Below are 22,413 nucleotides of genomic sequence, written 5' to 3' on the forward strand. Positions count from 1 at the left end.
GTTAAGGAGTGAGTTTTTTCCTACAAATGCAATCACTTTAAATGTCTAAAGGCGGCGAATATGGGAGAACATCAGCTGTGAGAGGGTGCTATGAGCACTATGGTGCAGAAATGGCTCTCCAAGATGTCTGTCTGCCTGAAGATGAGGAACTGACCTTTAAAGTAAAGGAGTTCAGTATTTTTTCCTTAGCAAGCATTCTCCAGACAGGAGCTGAATACAACAAATGTCCAGCTCGTGGCAAAAACGACTGAGCAGGAAAAAAGAAATTTTATATCTGTGACAGGGCAACAAATAATCTTTATTTTTTAAACAAGCTTGAGATTCCTTTTCCAGCAGAAAAAAACATACCAGTTTGTAGACTAGCTAAACTTCAACAATTGCAGAGATAAAAAAAAAAAAAAAAAAAAAAAAAAGGAAATATGAAACAACAAGAACAAGAAGAAACACTTTTCTGATTGATGTCTAAAGAGTGTCTGGAGCTCTTGAGTCATTCTAAACTTTAAAAAAAAACCTTCAAGTTGTCATTTCATGGCAGGAACACAGGGTTTGTCAACACAAGTCATAGTCAACATCTGATAGACCTGCATGACATAATAAATAAGTAGTCAGATTCAGAAAGAGAGCTTAAGAAAACTTTTCTTCCCCAAAAAACTGCCTTGGGCCTTTCATTGTTTACACTTTTCAGATCTTCACACAAAGCACCTTGACACTTTAAAGACATGCAGCCTAAGATCAAGTGTGTTTTCATATATAGTAGCACCTGTGCAGTCAGTAGATATCGCTTGAGCAAATGCAGTTGTTAATACTTGTCTTAAAAGTAGCAAGAACGAGCCTATCAAAGGTCCAGTTTGGCCCCACTCTACAAATTGTTTGAACTACAGTCAAATATTTTCAACTTGTCAGTAAAAGTTCAAAGTACAGAGCTGTTCCTGGTAAGATGATGCTAGAATTAGTATGCAGGAGTGAAAAAGTATGAGATGCTTTTCTAGATTAAAGATATAAAGATATATAAGAGTGAAATAGTCAAATTGTCAGAGTCGCCACTGAAAGCATGAGGCAATACCTGGACCCTACAGACAGGTAGGGCAGTCCAACTCTTCCAGGATGGCACATCAATACATACTATTGCCAGAAGGTTTGCTGTGTTTCCCACACAGTCTCAAGAGATTACAGCAGACATGCAGCTATAGGAGAGCTGGACAGTGCCATAGATGGTTCTTAACCCATCAGCAGGACTAGTATCTGCTCCTTTGTGCAAGGAGAAACAGGATGACCACTGGCGGACACTAGTGTGAATGTTTCTGACCAAATAATCAGACACAGACTTGCCTCAGACTGAAACTGAGGGTCCGATGTCCTCTAGTGGGTCCTGTTTTACTGTTCGGCACCATAGAATACGATTGGTAGGTCCACCACTGGTGCCCTGTGCTTTTAACAAATGAGAGCACGTTTACCCTGAGCACATGTGACAGATATGAATGGGTCTCGGGAAGCTGTGAAGAATATTATACTGCCTGTAGCATTGTTCAGCATGACCAGTTTGGTGTTGGTTTAGTGACGGTCTGGGAGGCATATCTATGGAGGATCACACAGACCTCTGTAGCTAGACAACGGCACCCTGACTACCATTAGATATCAGGATAAAAATTGTTGGATCCACTGTCACACCCTATGCTGCTGCAGGGGGCCCTGGGTTCCTCCTGCTCCATAACAAAGCTTGGCCTCCTGTGTTGAGAGTATGCAGGCAGTTCTTGGAGAATGAAGAAATTGATACCATTAACTGGGCCCCATGCTCATCTGATCTAATTCCACCTCTGGGACATTATGATTCAGTCCAACCAAGCATCAGGCTGAACCATATACTGTCCAGAAGCTCAGCGGTGGCCTGGTACAGATCTGGGAGGAGATCCCCTTGTCCTGTTAGGAGCATGCCTCAACACTGTCAGGTAGGTGGGGCTATACAAACTGCTGAGCCTCATTTTGAGTTGCTACAGTGAAAATTGGACTAGCAAAATGGACTAGCTTGCCCCGTCAGTTGTTCACTTTGATTTTCAGTGTTTTGTATTCAGCCCCTGTAGGTTGGTCATTTTGATCTCTGTCTAATAATGTGGCATCCGTTAGCAGTGTTGGTCAAGTTACTTGAAAAAAGTAATTAGTTACTAATTATTGATTACTTCTCCAAGAAAGTAATACTGATACTTTACTGATTACTGATTTCAAAAGTATAGTTACTTTATTACTTAGTTACTTTTTAAAAACATGACACACACCTGAATACGTTATAAAGCAATAGACCTTTCAGCCCAATTCTACTTTTTCTGCATAATCCATCATATAAAATGTAATCAAATGAAAAAGTCTCTTTTTAAAAATTGTTTTATTAGTTTTAATCTTTTAACTTTATGCACATTGCATCAAGCAAAAATTAAATCATATGCAACAGTCTTTAAATGGAAAAAATTTGTTTAACATTTAAACCTATTTTCTGCATATTCCAGCATATAAAATAAAATATTTTTTGTGTTTACACTCACTCTTTAAAAAGATGCAAGTAAACACACAAAAATAAATAAAATCAAAGATTCAGCAGCACTGAGTCCTGTCGTTCTTAAATCTATTTTCACCTGTTTAGCAGGAGTGGGGTGGGTGGAGGTTAGGGTGCCACGGACGTCGCACGCTTGTACGTCATTGTCATGAGACACTCTCAAAACAAAATCACGGTTTAGTAACGCAGTAACGCCGTAACGCTGCGTGCTTATAGGAAAGTAACAGTAATCTAATTACTTTTTTGCAATAGTAATCCCTTACTTTACTCGTTACTTGAAAAAGTAATCAGATAACAGTAACGCGTTACAAGTAACACGTTACTGCCCATATCTGTCCGTTAGTTCCTAACATATTACCCAGTCCATATCAGGATAAATATCTGGCATGTTTATTTGGGGTTTTTTTTCCTGATTTGTTTTCAAAGTGTTCCTTTATCTTTTTTTGAGCAGTGTATATGATCCACAAACCAAACTGAGTTTGACAATCCTGGTTTAGAAGCGTTAAGAAGGTTTTCAGGAGGGGCTCATGTGTTTGTTGCTTGCTTTTTTTCACTCAGTCATTCAGCCAACATTTTCCAAACACTGTCTGAAACTTTGTCAGAAGTTACATGATTATTTATTTATATGCTGTACCGGGAATATTATTTTGCTTTGGTTGAGTCCTTCATTGATTCCCTTATTGATTGTTGATTCATTTCCTGTATGAAAAAACTGGAACAAGTTTTCAGCTTTAAAGCAGCTGTTTTATTGTGTTTGTGCCTGAACATAGTGTAGAAACAGAGCATTAAAATGCTTTCATGTGGCTCAGGTGTGCAAAAGCTACACAAGTTTGATGTAACTGTTATCCACTGAGCAGCTAGAAGGATGGACTGGCCAGGTCTCAGCTGGAACCTTTTCTCCGTTTGCATCGCATTATTACAGACAGGTACACACAGCAAATACTTCAGTTTAATTCAACAGTCTCTACACAGAGAATGAGGTAAAGTGATATTGAAGGTCCTTATGGTGCCAGCCTTTCTCTTCATCTCTCCCCTGTCTGTGTGAATGTATGTGTCAATGAAAACTTATCAGACTCTTTCAGGGTGGGTGCTGTCTAACCCAGGGCAGGCACACTTGTCTTCCATCTCCAATCAAGGCAGTATTTATACTCAGTCTACATTTGCTTTGTACGTACCTGTCTGTCTCCTCCAAGGAAACCTGTTGAAGAGCCTGCAGAAAATATTTTCTTGCTAACCTCCCTGACCCACTCTCATCCTGCCCACAATAACTACTTGCCTGCTCGGAGCATTGGTGCTTAGAGTGGCAGAAAGCGAGGAGAAGCTCTGTTTCTCCTCCCAAAGAAAGTTATCTGAATATAGCCCCGTGCCCCGGAGACAGAGACAAGCTGTTTGGACTGCTAAAGTTGCCTACCCTAGTACGGCTCCTGCCTGTGAATGGAATAAGAGACTAATCCAAAAATACTTGCCTGATCAAAATTTCTGTTACCTGCCTGTGATGTTCACTGCTGTGTAAGCAATGTAAAAATAAAAATGCCCAAAGCTGTTGCAATATTATATAAAATAAACATATCTTAAATCAAAAATGTAAATTTCATTTATAATCATGCATTAAGATTATGGATCCTATATTGTTCCTTAATAGTTCAAATGAGACATGATTATCATTGTTTACATTCTTTTATTGTTGTTGTTCTTTTGTAAAATAACATTTCAATACTTAATAATGGCCGGCTCTGTTTTCCTGAAGATTCTGTTTATTAAAACTGCTTTTCGACTGTGTCCTGCATTTGCGTACTTCAGTGAAATCTTGACATCGAACTGTTCTGTATTATACTGAGAGATGCTTGTACCAGAAGAGGCTTTATAGCTGGACTCTTGAATGACAGATCAGTGTCCATGCATTTCATCTGGGTTTGTGTAGGTGAAAAAGCCTTTCCATTTTCGGTGTTGTTTAGCTGATTCTTTATTCACTCCATTAAAGCACATAATTTGTGTCAGCAATGATCTTTTGAAAGGAAAATTCACTTCTAGTCATATTTTTACATAACTTTTGCACAGGAAAATCTGCCTCTAACCACGTCTATCTATCTATCTCTAATATTTTAGATGGGTTTTGTATTCCTAAAGACACTCTTTTAACATTTATATATTAAACCCACAGATGACAACACCTCTGTGGAGTGAAACTAATTTTTGAGTTATTTGCAGATTTGAAATAACTCCAAGCGTAGTTTCATTAACGAAACATGTTGTACTGTGCTCAGCAAATGTGAAGCTCATTTTAAGCCTGTGCAGAGCCCTGATTTAGTAAAACGAAGTTTGTCATCACACAACCATTAAATAGCTTTATGGTCAATCAAAGTTTTTGGTTGCAATATTCATCTACTGATTGTTAGGTTTCACATGCAACACAATCCCACAGCAGTACGTGAATACTCACAAAATTGAATCTATTATTCATTTCCCTCAATACAACCCCTAACTCTTTTTCTTTCTTTTTTTTTACAGGAATATGAGTTATTTATCAGCATGGCCTCTGCTGATCTGTTGCACTGTGTCCTTCAACACAGAAGTTTCGAGGATGGAAAAAGTCCATGTTTGGTTGCTGAAGGAATGGCAGAGGCCAAAGTCATTGTTTAAACCCTACAACAGAACCATTACTTTTACACTTGAGTTTTGTTTCAAGTCCATTTTCTTCATTTTAATTCGATGCTTGGTTATATTTAGGCACCTAAACTAATCAGACTGAAGTAAAATGGGTTCCACTTTGTTCAAAGCTCTGTTTTTGGTTAGCTGGGTCTGCACTCGGTGAGCACTCGAAAATATACAGTAACACGAGCATGAAATATTCTCCCGATTTCTCCTGTAGAATGATGGTCAACTTTGTGTACACAATAAAAGAGACTGAATTTTTGGGACTAACTGACCAGCACTTACGGCATGAGACCAGGTTACAATGTAAATATTGAGGTGTCCTTTGAAAAAGAGATTTTAAATCTTTTACTTGGACAAATAGTGTAAATAACTGCAGAGCCAAAGAACAGTTAAATCTCTGGAGCTCAACACATTGTAGCTGCTAAAACCACATCTCTGTTTTTAATTTGGATAACACTGAAACTACTGATAATAGAAGAAGTTCTCGTTTTTAAGGCTTTCAGCTGCTCTTGTTTTTGGATGAGCTCAATCAGCACAGACCCCACTAATTCCAAACAACAAATCACTTGTTGTCATTGGGCAGGAACAAGCCATGGAGGTCAGTCTAAGGAGAGTGTAAAAAAAAACAAAAAACAAAAACAAATGTGTGCTGAAAGTTGCAACGAGCCCATACGCAAGAAAAATCTATACACTAGATCAATACACACAGTGGCAGCAGACATATGAGACAACTCTGTCATGTGAAGATGAATGCATCATCCCAGCATTCAGGACAGGATTGTGAAAAAAAAATAAAAATCTCTAAGTGAACAGAGCTGCCTATATGCCTCAACAACATCTGAGACACTGCGGTCAAGCTGCTCAGCCATTGGAGAATCCATAAATAACTCAACCCGAAACAATAATCCGAGAGAAGAAATAGCCTATTTGTCATCCTTGAGGTATTATTGATGTACTGGACCTCTCCTGCCCCACTAAGGATTCTGCCTCACTACATCTGGTATATCTTTGCAAAGCAAAAGACAAGCACCACCAGGATCAAGCCGGTCCCTTCGGTCTCTGAGAACCAGAAATCCATCATCTTCTCACTGGCAAAAGTCCTTCACAAATGTTTCAGGCAGCTATAAGAAAAACAAAGTATGTGGAACCTTTATCAAACTTTTTAAGCTTTTGGCCTGGAGCTGTTTTTTTCATGGTTTAAGCTTCTTTGCTCCACAGAATTGAAAACTTAATTTTACAGCATGCAGTGGTGTTTTTGTTTCAACCCTCTTAGCAACCATCAACATCAGAAATGCACCGAGCACAAATCCTAGTTTATATTGAAACAGTTCTTATAACTTTGTTTTAAAGTTAAAATGTAGTTTGCTTTGAGAATTGTGCAGGAGTGTGGTTAATGCCTTTAGGAGCATGTCTACTTATTGAAATCGACCCATTAAAATATGAATTATCTGGGATGGAAAGATTATTGCAATGGCTGTCAGTTATGTAACCACCCCACTGCTGTAGAGGTAAATGTCTGGATCAGTTGCAACACTAGAAAGAAAGTAGGGAAAACAAAAACTAGTGAGACTAAACAGATACAAGACATTCGAAAATTATGAATTAATTAATTTAATTACTGATATAGCCAACATTCAGTAAAGTGAATGAAATGAGTTGCTTATAGAGGATTCTTATGTTGTCTGTGATAGTTATAGTAATGTGGTAGTAACAGTCAACGAGTTAGGGGAAAGTAAAACACACAAGTCAGTAAAACACCATGTTACTGAGAAAAGCTCATACCTCTAGGGTTTGATTTAAAGAAACCAAATACATTTAAATCAAAGCAGCACTCTACTTTTAAAAAGCTTCCAGGAGAAAATGTTTTGGAGAACTTATCCAGTACAAATTTAAAGCTGTACAGCAGCAAGCCAGTGTATGTGTAAGCTTTCTATATTAAAACATAGAGTCTCTGTAATATGCAGCACTGTCCAAAAATTCTTGAGCCACCCCTCAGTTCTTCATGTTTTGCTAAAATGGGGAAATGGAAATGTCATGATTGTATTATGTGTTTTTCTATCCAGGTATGCTTTTACTGCATTGGCAGTGTGTTTGGGATGACTGTCATGCCGAAAAATGAAGTTGGCATCTGATACTTTCTATATAGTATTGCATAATGGAACAAAAACTGACAGCGCTTTTGTGCATTTACAATTCCATCAGTTTTACAAGAGCCCAAACACCACAGGCTGAAATGCAGCACCAAACCATGACAGAGCCTCCATCTCTCTCCGCTTCGCCTCTCGGTATAAATTAATGCCGATTTAAACAAAAAAAATTCAAATCTGGACTCATCACTACATGAGACCTGTTGCCACTGATGTTCAGTGCAGCCCTTGTGTAATTTGGTATACCTCATCCTTTTCTCCCTGTTTTATATCCCGGGATATAAAATATAAAATGCAAGTTTTGGCTCTCTGGTAATCACCAGAGAAAGACTATCTTATGCCTGTTTAACTCTCTTTTCTTTAGCATTTTCTTAGATCCAGTGAAGAAATGCAAACTGAAACATTTTTTGTGACAGGTTGCTTGCGACAAAGTGACTAACGATACAATTTAATGATAAATAAATGAATGAATATTTAAAAAGCTCAAGACTTTTGCACAGCACTGTAGCGTTTGTACAGCAGCATAGCTATTAAGCACAGAGGAATAAGACATCCATACACTGTCCTTGTTAGGATCACTTTACTTGTTAAGAGTAGAAAAATGCAGTAAAAAATAACAGAGTTATAAATCTTGCTTTCTGAAGCCTAATGAATCTTTTGAAACGACGTGTAATTAGTTTTACCGTTCAGTTAGCTCGCTTTTACCGGGCCACACGCACGTGAACGCGGTAACCTGAATAAGCGTTTAATTTAAATTGAACGGCAATTAAAAGGTGTGAGCCGCTCGGTGAGGGGGCGGGGTCTGGGAGGATCAGGTGGGGTGGTCCACTGTGACTTTATTTTTCACCAGAGAGAGCAGGAGGACAGCAGGAGGGAGAGAAGCACTTGACTTTGCTTTCCGTTGCTGTCTGCGGCTGACACTGTGACAAATGACTGCTTTCAGAGAAAATTAGCTGAATTCCGGTGAGATGTGCGCACATAGATGAAGGTAAGACTTTCCCCCCTCCCTTCTTTTTTCTTGTCCATACTCCTGCTTACTGTACTTCACAAACTGAGTTGCTTCCAGTCATCAGAATGGATCATTGTGTTTGTTTGTGATTATTTTTAACCATGTGGAGGAGGCGGTTATTGTCTGGCAGGCCACATATAAGCACACTGAGAAAACTGCTTTATTTCCGTTTATTAATGATAATCCAGGCAACCTTTTAGAGAGTTTATGTTTTCTGTGCATTTAAAATATGTAACAGAAGGTTTATTATAAGAAATGAACGCAAATAAAAGGCATGCACAGGCCATATTCATTCAGAATATGTGGAATATTGAAGCGAATATTAATAATGCAAAGAAAATAATGAATGGTTGTAGCTGCATAAGGTGATGAAACATGTGCTTTAAAGCTCAGGAGAATTCAAAGCTTTGGTCCTCAGGGATGTATCTTCCATTAAATGATGATAAACACTAACAAAAATCACCTCTTCAGGTGGATGAAAAGGAGACGCACTCACATTGTCCGCCCTGAAAGGCTGTGTGTTCAAGGCTAGTGGAATGTAATGATCAGTGTCATGGGGACTGAATTAGGAACTTCAAGAATTGACTCTTACCCCACCCCCAAGAGAATAAATAGCAATTTCGAAACTGACTTCAAATGTGCAGTGATTCATCACGGTAGTGCTCTCTCCTTCAGAGACCTGACACAAGCTGTTATGTTACAGTGTTTGCAGAAACAAATGATATATGAACTCTACCACGGCATTCACTGGCATCTGAATCAAAGTCATAAATTCCATTTGTTTTGATGTGATGTGGTGACCTGAAGGAAACCTGTTCAAAATAAACATTTAACATCCTTGATTTTTCTTTTCTCCCTTTTCTCAGAGCTGATGTTCTGGAGAAATATTACATTTGTTTGTTTGTTTGTTAGACATAAAACAGATCTAAAGTAATTAGATCTTTGTGCAAATGTGAGCATTTTCTCACTTCACTGTCATCATAAGTGATTTTTTTCATGTGTCCTTGTGGGAGCTTGTGGTAACAAATTTTCCAAATTAAGTTCATTGAATACACTCTCATCTCATCGCACCGAAAAGCAATAAATTAGTTACAGGCAAGCAGGTTGGGGTGAAAAAAAGTGCATCCTTGATGATTAGTGCCTAACAAAATCTAATAAGTCTGTAGGATTGTGTTTGACATGATGCAGAGATGTTTGCACTTTACAAAGTGTAGCAAACTCAATTGCTTTCACAGGACTTCATGACCTGCTGCATTCACAAAACAATATCAGGACAGTTAATAGTAAGTTGATATTGTCTGTGTTACCCTTGTGATAATGATACCATCCCATGCTATGAACTGCTGTTCTGATTTAATATACCCATGGTCAGGCTACATTAGGTCAGTTAATATGCTCACTAATATCCTATCTGTTTAAAAAATAAACCCTAATTATAATTCCAATTCTAGGTTTAATTGGCTGACTTGTTTCCATTCGGCAAAGGCCGCCCAGCTGGAGGAGGGAAAAAAAAGTTTCTTCAAGGACAACGTACAATCTTTCCAGGAGCTCTGCTAATGCAATAACCTGAGTGAGCCATCCTTGGATTCAGATGTAAATTAGATTGTAATGATGTTCACGGATAGCTTTTAATCAAATCTTATCTGCAGAGAATGATGGACGTGTGCAGTCTCAGTCTTTGTTTTTGCTTGCTGCTGGACAACTGAAGGAAAATGCCTTTGGGGCTGAGGCTGTGGTTATCGTTGTCTATTAATCTCTACAATATTTTCGTGGTTTATTAAATGGAAAAAGGATATTCGGCTGGCAATAATATAAAATAGAGAGATGCAGAAAGTCCTTTTACTAGATATAATCAAATGAATATGAATGCTCCCAAAACAGTGATTATAGTATTCTTTTTCTCATTATTATTATTGATACATGCTTTACATTTTATCACAGTTTATCAGCCGCCCCTCTAGTTTTTATTTGTTGTTAAAACAACTGTGGCCTTGAGGCACACAACACATTGTGTGTGGTTGTAGGAGTACTGCATCACATTGTAGATATTGGTAATCGTGTTTCACCTATGCAGAATTGCATCTGCTGCCTCAGGTCAATGTAAATATATTCCCTGTTTGACATCCTTCCACAGTAACAGTGGTCCTCGAACACTGGTGGGCTGAGGAAAACAAAACAAAAAAAGCAATCTCTCCGTGCAGGCGCGACACCATACTGAGAAATCTTATTACAACCAAAAATGTTAAGATATGACCAAGATATGTTTTCACCACCTATATCAATTCCCCCTCCGGCCACTGATGTGGAAATCCCAGCATCAAGTGTTTATTTGGGTGAATTTCGTTCCGCCTGGCAGTGGGACGTGCAACGAGTGAAATCCTTTGATGCCGCACGAACATGTGACAAGCATGACTCTTCTCTCCGAAGGCTTTATCACGGCCGCTTTTTTTTCATACTATGCTTTGCTGGTGCTTATCGCGCTCGGTGACATCCCTGATCTAAAACACGCTCACTATGAGTGGGACTGAGTGGGACTGTCGATGGCTGAAGCCTTCACTGGGGTAATATAATGCCCTCCTCAAGGTTCAATTCTTGGCTTGTCATCTGGTAGATGAGTTAAAACCCTGATTATAGACACAAGACCTCTGAGGGAGCATCACAACCTCTGGCTTTAAAAATGATCTCTGTCTTCATTTATCTTTAAGCTCTCTGAATGGTTGGCTGGATTTCTCATGATGCCACAAATGATTCCCACCCCCCAAGGATAATGTTCCTGCTGTGTTGTCCTTGTGTTTGCCTCTTTTTTAATGGATGATATGTTGTTTCTTTATATTTTCTTTTCTACTATAATCCTTACCACAATTACTTTTCAAGAACACTGCCTGTGTAAAGAGATGTTTAGCTTTAATCAATCTGACAGCTTAAATAAAGGTTAAACAAATATCAGGTATAAATAATGGGATGTTTTAATCTTACCAGTGTTTTCTTGCAGAGCCAACAAAACAAGAAAACCGCACTGGGTTTTTTTTTTTTTCGTTTTCTTGAATGAAAAAGAAAACTGTGAATGCTGTGCTCAGGAGCATACTCTGTTTTTTCTACTGCAGCTGTAATAAAGGGAGAAGAATTTGCACACAAAGAGGCTGAAAGAGGCCGTTAAATGATGTTTTTACCCTTTAATCATGGCCGGGTGATTATACTTCACAATTTTACATTTAATGTGCTCTGTCTTGCATCCTCTGTTTTGATTTGCTCCTATGCTACCAGAGAAAGAATAGCACTTAAAGGAGTAATGAGCTCGTTTTGGATATTTATAAAAGCCTAGGATTATGAATGTGTTGATAAATTTACTTTATCTCTTTTCTTGTTTTAACAGGTAAAGCCTTTTCGCTATGGCAAGACATGACACCCCAAATCCATCTGTGACTGCCACTTGAACATTTGTCATTTTTATTAAGCTTTTCCAGACTAAATATGGCAAACTGTGGCAGTGTTACTCTTCCAGCATAAGACGTTCTGCCAAGCAACCCTGGCCACATGATCACTGGAGTGCTGGCAAGAGCCACTGCACCTACAAATTAACTGGAAGAGCAGTTTATGCAGCTGTAAAAGCTTTTATCCTCTGCGCTGGGAGGAGCGGAAGACGGCAGAGGGTTGGAGCTGAAGTAATTAAAGAACAGATGTGGCATGAGTGTCATCAATTTGCAAGACACTTCACATCTTAATGCAACCAGCAGATTACAATGTTTCCAGCAGAGAACATGAGTGTTTATTCTGCAGCAGGTCTTTGTCCAAACTGCAGCTCCTCCGCCCACCCAGAGGTGGATGTAGCCAAGGCAGTCATCCTGGGGATGGTGCTGGTGGTCTTTGTAGTGTTTGGGGTCCTCGGAAACATCTTGGTCATCCTGTCTGTGCTGTTCCACCACCACTGGCGCTCTGTGACACATTACTTCATTGCCAACCTGGCAGCAGCAGACCTGCTGCTCAGCTCTGCTGTCCTGCCCTTCTCCGCCACCTCAGAGGCTCTAGGCAGGTGGGTGTTTGGCCGGTCCTTCTGCAGCGTGTGGGCTGCCCTGGATGTCCTCTGCTGCACCGCCTCTATCCTCAGCCTGTGCGTGATTTCTATTGACCGCTACCTGGCTGTCAGCTACCCCTTGCGTTACCCCGCTATAGCTACCGGACGGCGAGGCCTGACCGCGGTGGCTGCTCTCTGGGGACTCTCAGCAGCTATATCTGTTGGCCCTCTGTTCGGCTGGAAAGAGCCCGACCCAGAGGACGAGACAGTGTGCCGAATTACAGAGGAGCCTGGCTACGCCTTGTTCTCAGCCTTAGGATCTTTCTATATACCACTGGTCATCATCCTGGCCATGTACTGTCGTGTATATACTGTGGCGAAGAGAGAGACCAAAACCCTGAGGAAAGGGAGGAAGGGAAAAGGGGTAGAGATGGAGGGGGTGATGCTGAGGATACACAGAGGGAACGCTGCTCAGACGGGGAAGCAGGAGGGTGACGAGGGGACCGCAATGCATAAACGCTCCTCCTTTTCCCTGCCAAGGCTGCTGAAGTTCTCAAGAGAAGAAAAAGCAGCCAAGACTCTTGGCATTGTCGTTGGATGCTTCATTATGTGCTGGCTGCCTTTTTTCCTGGTTTTGCCCATCGGTAGGTACCTTCTTACCTCCTCTGCACTGAAGCTGACAAAGCCTCACTTTGTTACACTTGTGTTCTTTTTTAGGTTCAAGGCACAAACCTAAGCATCTGCTATTCTCAAAGAGAAATTCATCTTTTGCTGCATAATGAAGGACATTTACTGCTGTTTTAGCTACTAAAAAATGTTCTGTCTAGCATCAAAAAATTGGATAGCAGCAAATATGTATTTATCAATATATTTATACACAAGAGAAAATGTGGTATTTTGAAATGGAAAAAATACACAAATATTTGTATAATATTATCAGGGCATTTTTAACCTCCAGTGAGGTTAAAAATGCAGATGAGTTGAAATTTTCTTTGTAAAGCAAGTTTTGTATGGATGTACCTGTCTCAGATGTCTGGGTGGTGAGAACACAGAGAAAGAGCCTTGAAAATGTTCAACAGTCTGAGTTCTTTTTCTTTGCTGCTAAAGGTTTAGTACAACAAAGAAAAAAGAAATCAGACTAAAGATAAAATAAACTGGAGAAGGACTGAGAAAACCTCATTACAGCAGTGGTTATGCTAAATGGGGATGCACACCATTTAGTATTTGGGTGCAGCCACTGCAGCATGCAGCTTCATAACCCCTCCCACTTCAATAAATAACACTTTAGCAGTATACACCTATTACCCAAAGGATAGTTAACCCTAGAATAGACTAGTAAATGTAGCAATAGAATGAAACCTACTCCTATATGCCACACTTGTAACGTTGGTTTAAGGCAGGTTTAAACCAGTGGAAGGTCAAGAAGAGGAAAAATATAGTAAAACTTTTTTTGGAGAATCTAAAGTCTGCTTATCATTAATTATTTTTGGAATTAATTTGCTTGTGATAGAGTTACACCTCAGTTCCCTTAGTCTGACAGTAAGCGCATTGCTTTTGTGTTTGATTGGCAGGTTTCTTGGAATATTTTGATTACAAAGATAATGAAAAACTTGACATTTCCAAGCAGGAGACTTAATATGATTCATCCAACGTTGATTTTTTTTTTTCCTTTTAGAAGACTATAACTGTAATGTTAGCATTTTCACAGAAGCCCCATTGAACGGAAAAGATCTGTCGAGCATGAATTATTCTGCTGGTGTCCATCTGTAGATATGGGCTGAGGATAATGTGAAGAAGCTCAATAAAAGGTGAATGTCCACTCAGTCAGATAACCTCAGCTTTATGTGTAATAAATTTTTCCTACATTTTGTCAGACCTCGTCAATGATGGTGACAGCGGTGATGCTATCACAGATGTAAGAGAGGACAGAAACCAACCGTTGTGAGGCTCTATCTAGAAATCTTAATTGCTTCTGAAATAACTCTTACAGCTTAACTGAGATAAGTGATCGTTGGAGTGGACCGGCATGTTTTTAAGAATAGCAGTCAGTCAGTATTTACCTCCCAGGTCACAGATGGTGAGATTCACGCTGAAAAATCTATTTGGTTACACAAATACTAATCTTATTGAAGGCGGAACCCAGCTACGATAAGAGACGTAGGAGACGTGGATGAAACACATCATCTGGACAAATAATATACGTGTTATCGTTTTCAGTTTTTTCTTTGCAGTGTGTACTTTCATAACTATCCATATAACAGACACAAGGTATAATCCAAATGCAAACAAAAGGCCTTTTATTCTGAAGACTAGATGTTCATGTCTCGGTTTGGTCAACAATCAAGTCTTTTTATACTGGGATTACCACATCACAATAACTGTACCCCAGTTATCATAATATGACAAAACAATACCAAGCCAAAGTCAACTACCGTTGTTAGTTTTCCCATGTTGATAGAGATGATATCAAAGATTTACTATTTTCACTGCCCTTATTTTCCAACTTTTATGATAATTTCCATGTCATTGTTGTTTAAAATTAATGCTGAAACATTTAGTCAGTAGGCCTTTTCTCACAAAAGAGCTTTTGGTATGTTGCTGTGGTGTAAACAAATGATTAATAATAAATAATGATGGCTGAGATCCATTCACCTGTTTTCTTTCCAGGCGCTTGCTATTATGGCTTACTGGTGTTCAAAAATAGAGCTATTATTGTTAGTACGAACACGTGTGTTCCTGCAGTGACAGGTCAAAATGTTGGGAAATAACACCTATTAATGAATCATTTGTTTCTCAAAGCTAATAAACTGTGACAGAGTTTTGCATAGTGCTATTGCCCATCTGCTTATAATAGGGGAACATAACATTAAAGGGCTCTGCACTATTGGATTAAACAAAAAAAGACCATAAAACTGTGATGGGCAGCTTTAACAGCTGCAACTGATGTTGTTTTTATCTTCTGCAAGTGCATGCATGCATGCCATCATGGCAAAATGTGATCCCCGTGACACTTGCTGCAGTGGGAACTACCACAAATACTTTGGCAGGTGTTAAAATCTCTTTGGAGTTTGTCTGTGTGGTAGTGTGGCAACCCTGCAAGGTGTCAATTCAGGTCCACTGAAGTTATGACAGTCATTTTCAGGGGGACAGTAGGAATTTTCATGGTGGCTCTTTCACATTTGCCAGTATATTACCTTTAGATACAATAACAACAGTCTTTTGGGAACGGCAATCTGTGCATCACAGTCCCACTCCAATGCAGTAATTAAGTCTGCATAAAAAGCAGCTGAATCATCATATTATAATGATCACATCATATGTATATTTATCTCATCCTTGAAGGGTGTGCAAATCTTAACAAAACTTTGCACATCATCAAACATACAGTGATTATTAATATCTATACTGAATGTTTTTCAAAAACATTTATTACAGCTCTTTTGATTTTCATATATATTATGTTCATTTCATGTTATGTTTTATATTTACGTTTGTGTCGCGTTTATTGTACACGGTCCCCACAATTTGTATCCAGGATGGAATTTTGTTCAAGTCACTGCTAAATACAGCGTGAAAAAATGTAAAAGTACCCATAGTTTGCATAATATTGGTTGATGTTTTGGTCTATGAAAACAACATCAAGCAAGCTCTTTCTCCTTCTCTACTCTGCCTTGATTCTACTGGCCAAGTTTCTTTGAAGGAACATCAAGAAATTCAATTATAAGCAACCACACAGAACAAATAAAGCACCATATTGGAGCAGAAAAGGCTTCAGCTGTGAGTTGAAATGGAAAGAAGCAAACTACTACTCCCTCCCCAATGAAAGCTATTATAGATAATAACTAGCATGAGGCTTAATGGGCTGTAATGCCAGGAGGCTACCTCAGTCACCCTGTACCCACCTGAGGCAGCCAGTCACAGGAGGATAGTTATGCATTTCAATTGAGACGGACCTTCACGGCTCACGGCACAGTGTTCATTCAAGCTCTGAGATTCACAGACTGAGGGTTTGAAAAACCACAAGTATATTTTTTATTTATTTTGAATGATCTTGAGCCCTTCAGATCAAATGCTTGTTTTTTTGCTAAACCACTTGGTCACCAGCCTTTCACAACAGCTGCTTCAATAGCAACTATAAGGGCACTCGGGGAGCATTCACCTTTGCTAAGGCCAATAGTCGGATTTTTTGTAATACAAACATACATCATACAAACACAAAGGTCAGAGTGATACAACACCACAGGGGCGACATCAAATGTGAACTTGCACGTTCACATTATGACAGCTGCTTTCCTTTTTCCAGCCCAGTCTGTGTAACAGGTACATTAGAATTTTTACAATTAAAGCTGAAAAATTACATGACGGTAGTGAACACTGAGAGAAACCAAGATCTTTTCCAAAACTTAACAGATTAGTTTTGGTTTCTAAACCTGAATGATGCCTGATTGCAACCAAAAGTAATGTCAATGTCAAGTAAATTAGATTTGGCCACATTCCATAAAATTTAACTATTTAAAATGTATTTCTCTAATAAAATTACGTGTTAAATTAACATGTAATTAAAATGCTCAAAGTCAGTGTTCTGGGCATAAATATTTACTCAGAGGCCAGAGGTTTCTAGAACGCTTGGTTTCAAAGCTACATCTATAAAAAACTGTGGACCCAAAGCACACAAATCACAGATGCCTAGTTACTGCTAAGTTAATAACTGGAATTTAACACAACAAAACTCAAGCAAAAACTTTGTGGACAGGGTGTACCACACAGCAAACCGTAGTATTTGTCAGATAAATTCATTTAAAAAATGCTCCAAAAGGCACCAGCAGTACAAATAGGGTCAAGGTTTAATGATTCAGCTACATGAGGTAAGGCCTAACATCCACACGCCTAAATTAAGGTATTAACAAAATCCAATCATAGAGTAATGTGCTGTTTTTAAAATGGGATTCTGTGGGGATTGATTTGCTCTTGGAGCCAGCCTCAAGTGGCCACTGCAATTTTTGGTAAATTGGCATTGGCTTCATTTTTGAGCTCCAGAACTTGGCCTAAATATAACTGGGAGAAAAACATAGTACCACACAACAAATCAAAATGAAACTAAAAAGCAAACTTAAAATAAGATAAATAAATGATATAATGAATGTAAGCCTTAAAAGAGCAGGTAAAGAATGAATCTACTCTGCAGGATTACACCGCTGTAATGTATGCTCCCCTCATGCATGCTAATTTTTTCAGTCACCCGATGTTGGCAAATGCCAGTATAAAAGAATAGGGCAAAAAACCTAACCATTTCACAGATTTACTGCCTTTTAGTGCCAGTACAGTTATTACACTTGCCCTTTTTCTTCCAAGATGCCATTTTAAATTATTCATTATTTGGTTTTTTTTGTTAAGGGACGAGTCAAGATCATCCACTTGGGAAATGTTTTATTTATAAAGCTGGAAATGTGCAGGGACGTTGTCATGCTGACAAATAAAAATATCTGTTTCCAGAAAGTTGTAATTATACAAAAACATGAATAAAATGAAACCACATGAAATTAGAGAATTGTTTAACCTTGTCAGATCCATGGGCTTTCGATATCTGCCTTTATCTAGGACCTTGAGGTATTATTGCTCTCATCGGTGTGTTTTTGTATTCATTTTCTGATTTGAGGTTCTTTCTGCATCTTTGCTAGGATCCATCTTCCCATCCTGTAAGCCTCCTGAAACCATCTTTAAAATAACCTTCTGGCTGGGTTACCTCAACAGCTGCATTAACCCCATTATCTACCCGTGCTTTAGCCAGGAGTTCAAGAAAGCCTTCCACAGCGTGCTTCGTGGCCAGTGCCTGAGAACTGCTGTGCCGACTACTTCTCAAACCCAAGGACACATCACCACCCACTCCTCCGATCCAGGCCCAGTGCAAGAACCTGTCGCCCTTTCTTCATGGACTTGCTGTAGAGTGCTCTCGACCTCATCCTCATCTGTTGATGGTGTAGACCAATCTCAGAGTGCACAAGTCCAGAGTAAGAGTCTTCTGAAGGCATGGTGTTTCTCAGCAAGTCAAACTCCAGTACCAGAGAAGGCCTCCAACAGATCTGCTAAGGTCTTACACCTTTCCCTCGGCATTACAGGAGAGGCTGTTTGACAGCCTTCACTTCTACATCTATGTAAAACTTTGACATATAATTATATTTCACAGAGATATTAGAGTGCAGGTCTAGCCAATAATGGCTTGAGCTGTTGATGGTGCCTCGTCGCATGACACGTCATTTGGAGAGCTAGTAAGTAATACTTGTATTCTCACAACAGCCACTACTGAGCTTCACTTGAACGGGGCATTAAATGTCAAAATTTTCGAGAGCAGCTTTTCAGCTGCCAGCAAGTAGGAGCCTGTGACTGTCCAGCAAGTGAATTTTGGAACAGATGCAAAGCTCTTTTGGTTTGAGAATGCAAGTTAAAAGCCCTTTTGGCAAGTTTCTAGGATAGAAAGTATAACCATCCCTGCATGCCAAGGAATAAACGAGATAACAGAAACTTATAGAAACGCTATTGTAAGAGAACTCTGGAGACATGGTATTTTTAAATATTAGTGGGATTTCTTCAGATTGCACAAAAACCCTTAAGGGTGAGATACTCAAAAGTCATGGAAATAATTAGTATTCAGCGAAAGCTTTGAGAAAGCGGAAGATGGAGGAGGGTGTGTGTTGCATGTGTGACCTTTGCTTTAAAGAGATGAAACAATTTCCTAAAAGAAAAAGTTTAAAATTGCGTTCCTTGGTGAGTACTGAGTAAAAAAAAAGGACATTTTTACAGCACAGCACAGTTTACAGATTTAAAGTGGAAGAGTTTTGCTTTGCTGTTTGTTTGGGTTCTTTGGAAATTGTGTTAAAAATCAGCTTTCAGTGTTTTACAGCATTGCTTGTGTGAATACTGCTTCCTGCTGGTGTACTACTTGTGCTTTATTCTGGTTATTTAAAACTGATGCACGCACATTCAAAACTGCAATGGTTCTTCTCATCTGTAAGATGCATCCATAAGGTTTTTGTGCAGAAGGACTCTAAATGAGCTGACAAAACCTCAGGCTTGATGTGCATTATTACCTCATTAAAAAGAAGCTGTGGCTAACATAAGAAGACATTTCTCTGCTTACACATCCAGCAGAGCAACATTACCATCCTCTAAAAATGTGTTTTACTGTCCACCTGATGAGTGAAGGTCTAACAGTAACTCTCATTTTAGCTGCATTTCGCTGTCTAACAAATCCTAATTAAAATGCCTGTTTAATAGATACCATCAGCCTGGCCTTTGGTGCAGGGCCAGAACAAAAGCAATGAGCCAAAAGAAGACTGGGATGTGAATCTTTGTGAGCCAATTACATTCCAGTTCCTAGTGCAACAATTAAGTGAAATCAATTTTCTTCAACTCAGATGTAATTTGAGACATAAGTGGCAGTTACGTTACCAGTCGTGATTAAGTTAGCTGTGTGACAGAGAATGAAAATACAAAGAAAAAGTGTGTGGGAGAACACAGCTGTGAAATGTGCTTTAACAATGTGCCTGGAATCATTTGGACATATTGGAGAGTTTACTCCTTGTGTAAAAAAAAAAAAAAATCAAATCAAATGAATGTGCTATTTACTGATCAAATTACTAATTACCTATGTTATATCTTCAGCAGTGAAGGAAAGCTGTTATCATTAAATCCAAAATGACCCTCTTATAGATGCACTGTTTGCCAGTGACACTGCCATAATGGTTTCACATTTTAATTAATCGACTTACAAAAGTCACGATGCACACGTGGACAAAATGGGAACGTTTTGAAGAGCGTGGCCTTAGAGATGCACTGATTGAAATTTTCCTGGAGCATTCCAATTTTGTAGCTTATTGAAACAAAAGTCTCCTTTCATCAGGGTGAAAAAAAATATTCTTTTAATAAAAGAAGCAACAGTAAGTTTCATGATCTTCTCTTTTTAAACAACTATGCATAATTAATTGTGCCCCTGTTGCATGGCACATTTTACCTTAAGAAATAGAAACACACCCATTATATTTATATAACAAAACAAATGTCAAGTACTTACATAATTTTCTGGCTTATTTATACAGTTGTGGTCAGAGGTTTAAATATACTCATCGTGGGCATGAATACCATGGTAATTTGAGTTGTTTTTAATTCTTTCTTTAAGCTGTTCTCTTTCCAGAGAAAATGATGGTACAGCACACATCTTTAAAGACTTTCAAAAACAAGAATCGGTTGCACAAGTTTGAATCTGTTTGGGATTTTCTCTAATCCACACAGGCTCAAAACTATGCATCCATGCCTGCTAATATTTAGTTAATTGTCCCTTAGCAAGTTGCACCTCTGCCAGACACATTTGGTAGCCATCAACAATGTCTGGGATAATTTGTGCTGGATATTTGATCTTCTTGGCAGAGTTGGTAGAGGTTATTTAAACTGGAAACTGATGGGGTTCTTGAGCCTTGGTGCTTCCTGGGTTGGTTCTAAGAGTGACAGTTTAAGTTATCTTCCAGACCTCAGATGTTGGTGACACAACAAAATAACTCATACGTGTTCTGATTATTAATAAATCCAATGAGTGCTGTCAAAAAAGAGCATTTCAGAAATTATTACAAATAAAAATACCATGGCACTGATGTCTATGACATGTGTATGTAAACCTCTGAACTGTAAATTCAGCAGCTAACAGGACATCAACCCTTTTCCACTCTTTCTCTCATCTCTTTCATTTCTCTTGTAACAGCTTTGATCCTTTGCTCATACTGAGGCTTTTGGCTTACGGCGGGCTCTGAGCACTGTATGGCTTTAACTTTTTCCACTTTGCCTCTCTCGGCTTTTTCAGACTGTCCATTTTAAGTTCAGCTCAGTGAAGGTGATTTAAGTGATTGGGTGACCCTGGCCAAATGATCGGTGCATCTCTAGTGTTTACTTTAATTACTTCTGCAATTAAATGGGTTTTTTTTTAATATTGTAAGTTTATGAAATGCCAACATTATCCTGTCATCAGTACTTGAAACTGTTAATGAATTATTTTGTATCAGGTCAATAACTGAAAAATTTACAGCGGTACTGCGGTTTAATTAAATTGCATTGCATGAAAGTAAAAAGCAGCAGAAAAAAAATACAGAAATAAAAAACAGTCTAAAAAATGAATGCTCTGAAATGAGCGTTCTGTGTCTATATTGAAATTGAGTTTAATTCTGTTCATTAACTAAAAACCAGTGTATAAACAAACAAAATGCATTCCTGTGTCAAGATAAGCAGAATTCTTCATTCAAAAAAACAAACAAAAAAGTACATGTTGTGAACATTGATTCATACCTTTAAAATGTGCTTTGGGTGTCTTATCTTCTCTAAAAAGTTGTTATGTTTTTGTTTTGTTTTTTAAACTATAAATCCTTTGCTTCCTTGAGTTATAAGTTGTTTTTCTTCACAGCACTCGGATTAAAAGGCGTTCTTCTACCCTACAGACATCGTAGCAGTGATGAATACCTGAGATGAGCTTATCTGCAAAACGCAGACTGTAGAAAGAATTCCCAGAAGACAAGCGATTTGTCATTTAACAATAACCTAAGGTCTGTAAGAGGAATTTCTCTCATCCTGCTTCGCTCTCAAGGATTTCTGCTGTAACATCTCTTGTTTATTGTCCAGTAGCTCTAATTTTCAATAGCAGCATAAATATAGAACACTTATTCTTATCTCCATGGCTTCACTCGTGTTTCATTGTGAAATCAAACCACAGAGTCCATCCTCGCATTTCTCTGTTTTGTTTAAATTCACATCTTTGAACTGCGAGCACAGCCTTATATTGAAAAAGAAGAACAGAAGCCGCAAAAACTAATGACTCATAACACAATATCACTGCAAGACAGGGCACTTGGAGAGGGAGAATCATCACACCGCTCCTTTCTGGTGAACGCACATCCATGCCCAAGTGATTTGTGTCCATCCATGTGTGTGTCTACCAGTTTTTATGCGTACTGTGGGGATTTTTCTGTGCGTGTGTGTGTGTGTGTGTGTGTGTGTGTGAAGAGCAGAT

The 22,413-nt window shown here is 38.8% G+C and overlaps 1 protein-coding gene across 2 annotated transcripts; it reads left to right on the forward strand.

Moving 5' to 3' along the window:
- Positions 1-8,075: 8,075 nt before the first annotated feature.
- On the forward strand, positions 8,076-18,913 carry LOC100705829 (alpha-1A adrenergic receptor-like). Of its 2 annotated transcripts, XM_025904151.1 has the most exons (4): positions 8,076-8,335; positions 11,461-11,543; positions 11,730-13,012; positions 18,047-18,913. In XM_025904151.1, the coding sequence occupies exons 3-4, from the start codon at positions 12,097-12,099 to the stop codon at positions 18,496-18,498; spliced, it is 1,368 nt and encodes a 455-aa protein (XP_025759936.1). In that variant the 5' UTR covers positions 8,076-8,335; positions 11,461-11,543; positions 11,730-12,096; the 3' UTR covers positions 18,499-18,913. The 2 variants fall into 2 exon arrangements, with proteins under 2 accessions (XP_025759936.1, XP_003440283.2); XM_003440235.5 differs by lacking the exon at positions 11,461-11,543.
- Positions 18,914-22,413: the final 3,500 nt, after the last annotated feature.

Source organism: Oreochromis niloticus, unplaced genomic scaffold (assembly GCF_001858045.2).
Source record: "Oreochromis niloticus isolate F11D_XX unplaced genomic scaffold, O_niloticus_UMD_NMBU tig00000100_pilon, whole genome shotgun sequence".
Classification (NCBI taxonomy): domain Eukaryota; kingdom Metazoa; phylum Chordata; class Actinopteri; order Cichliformes; family Cichlidae; genus Oreochromis; species Oreochromis niloticus.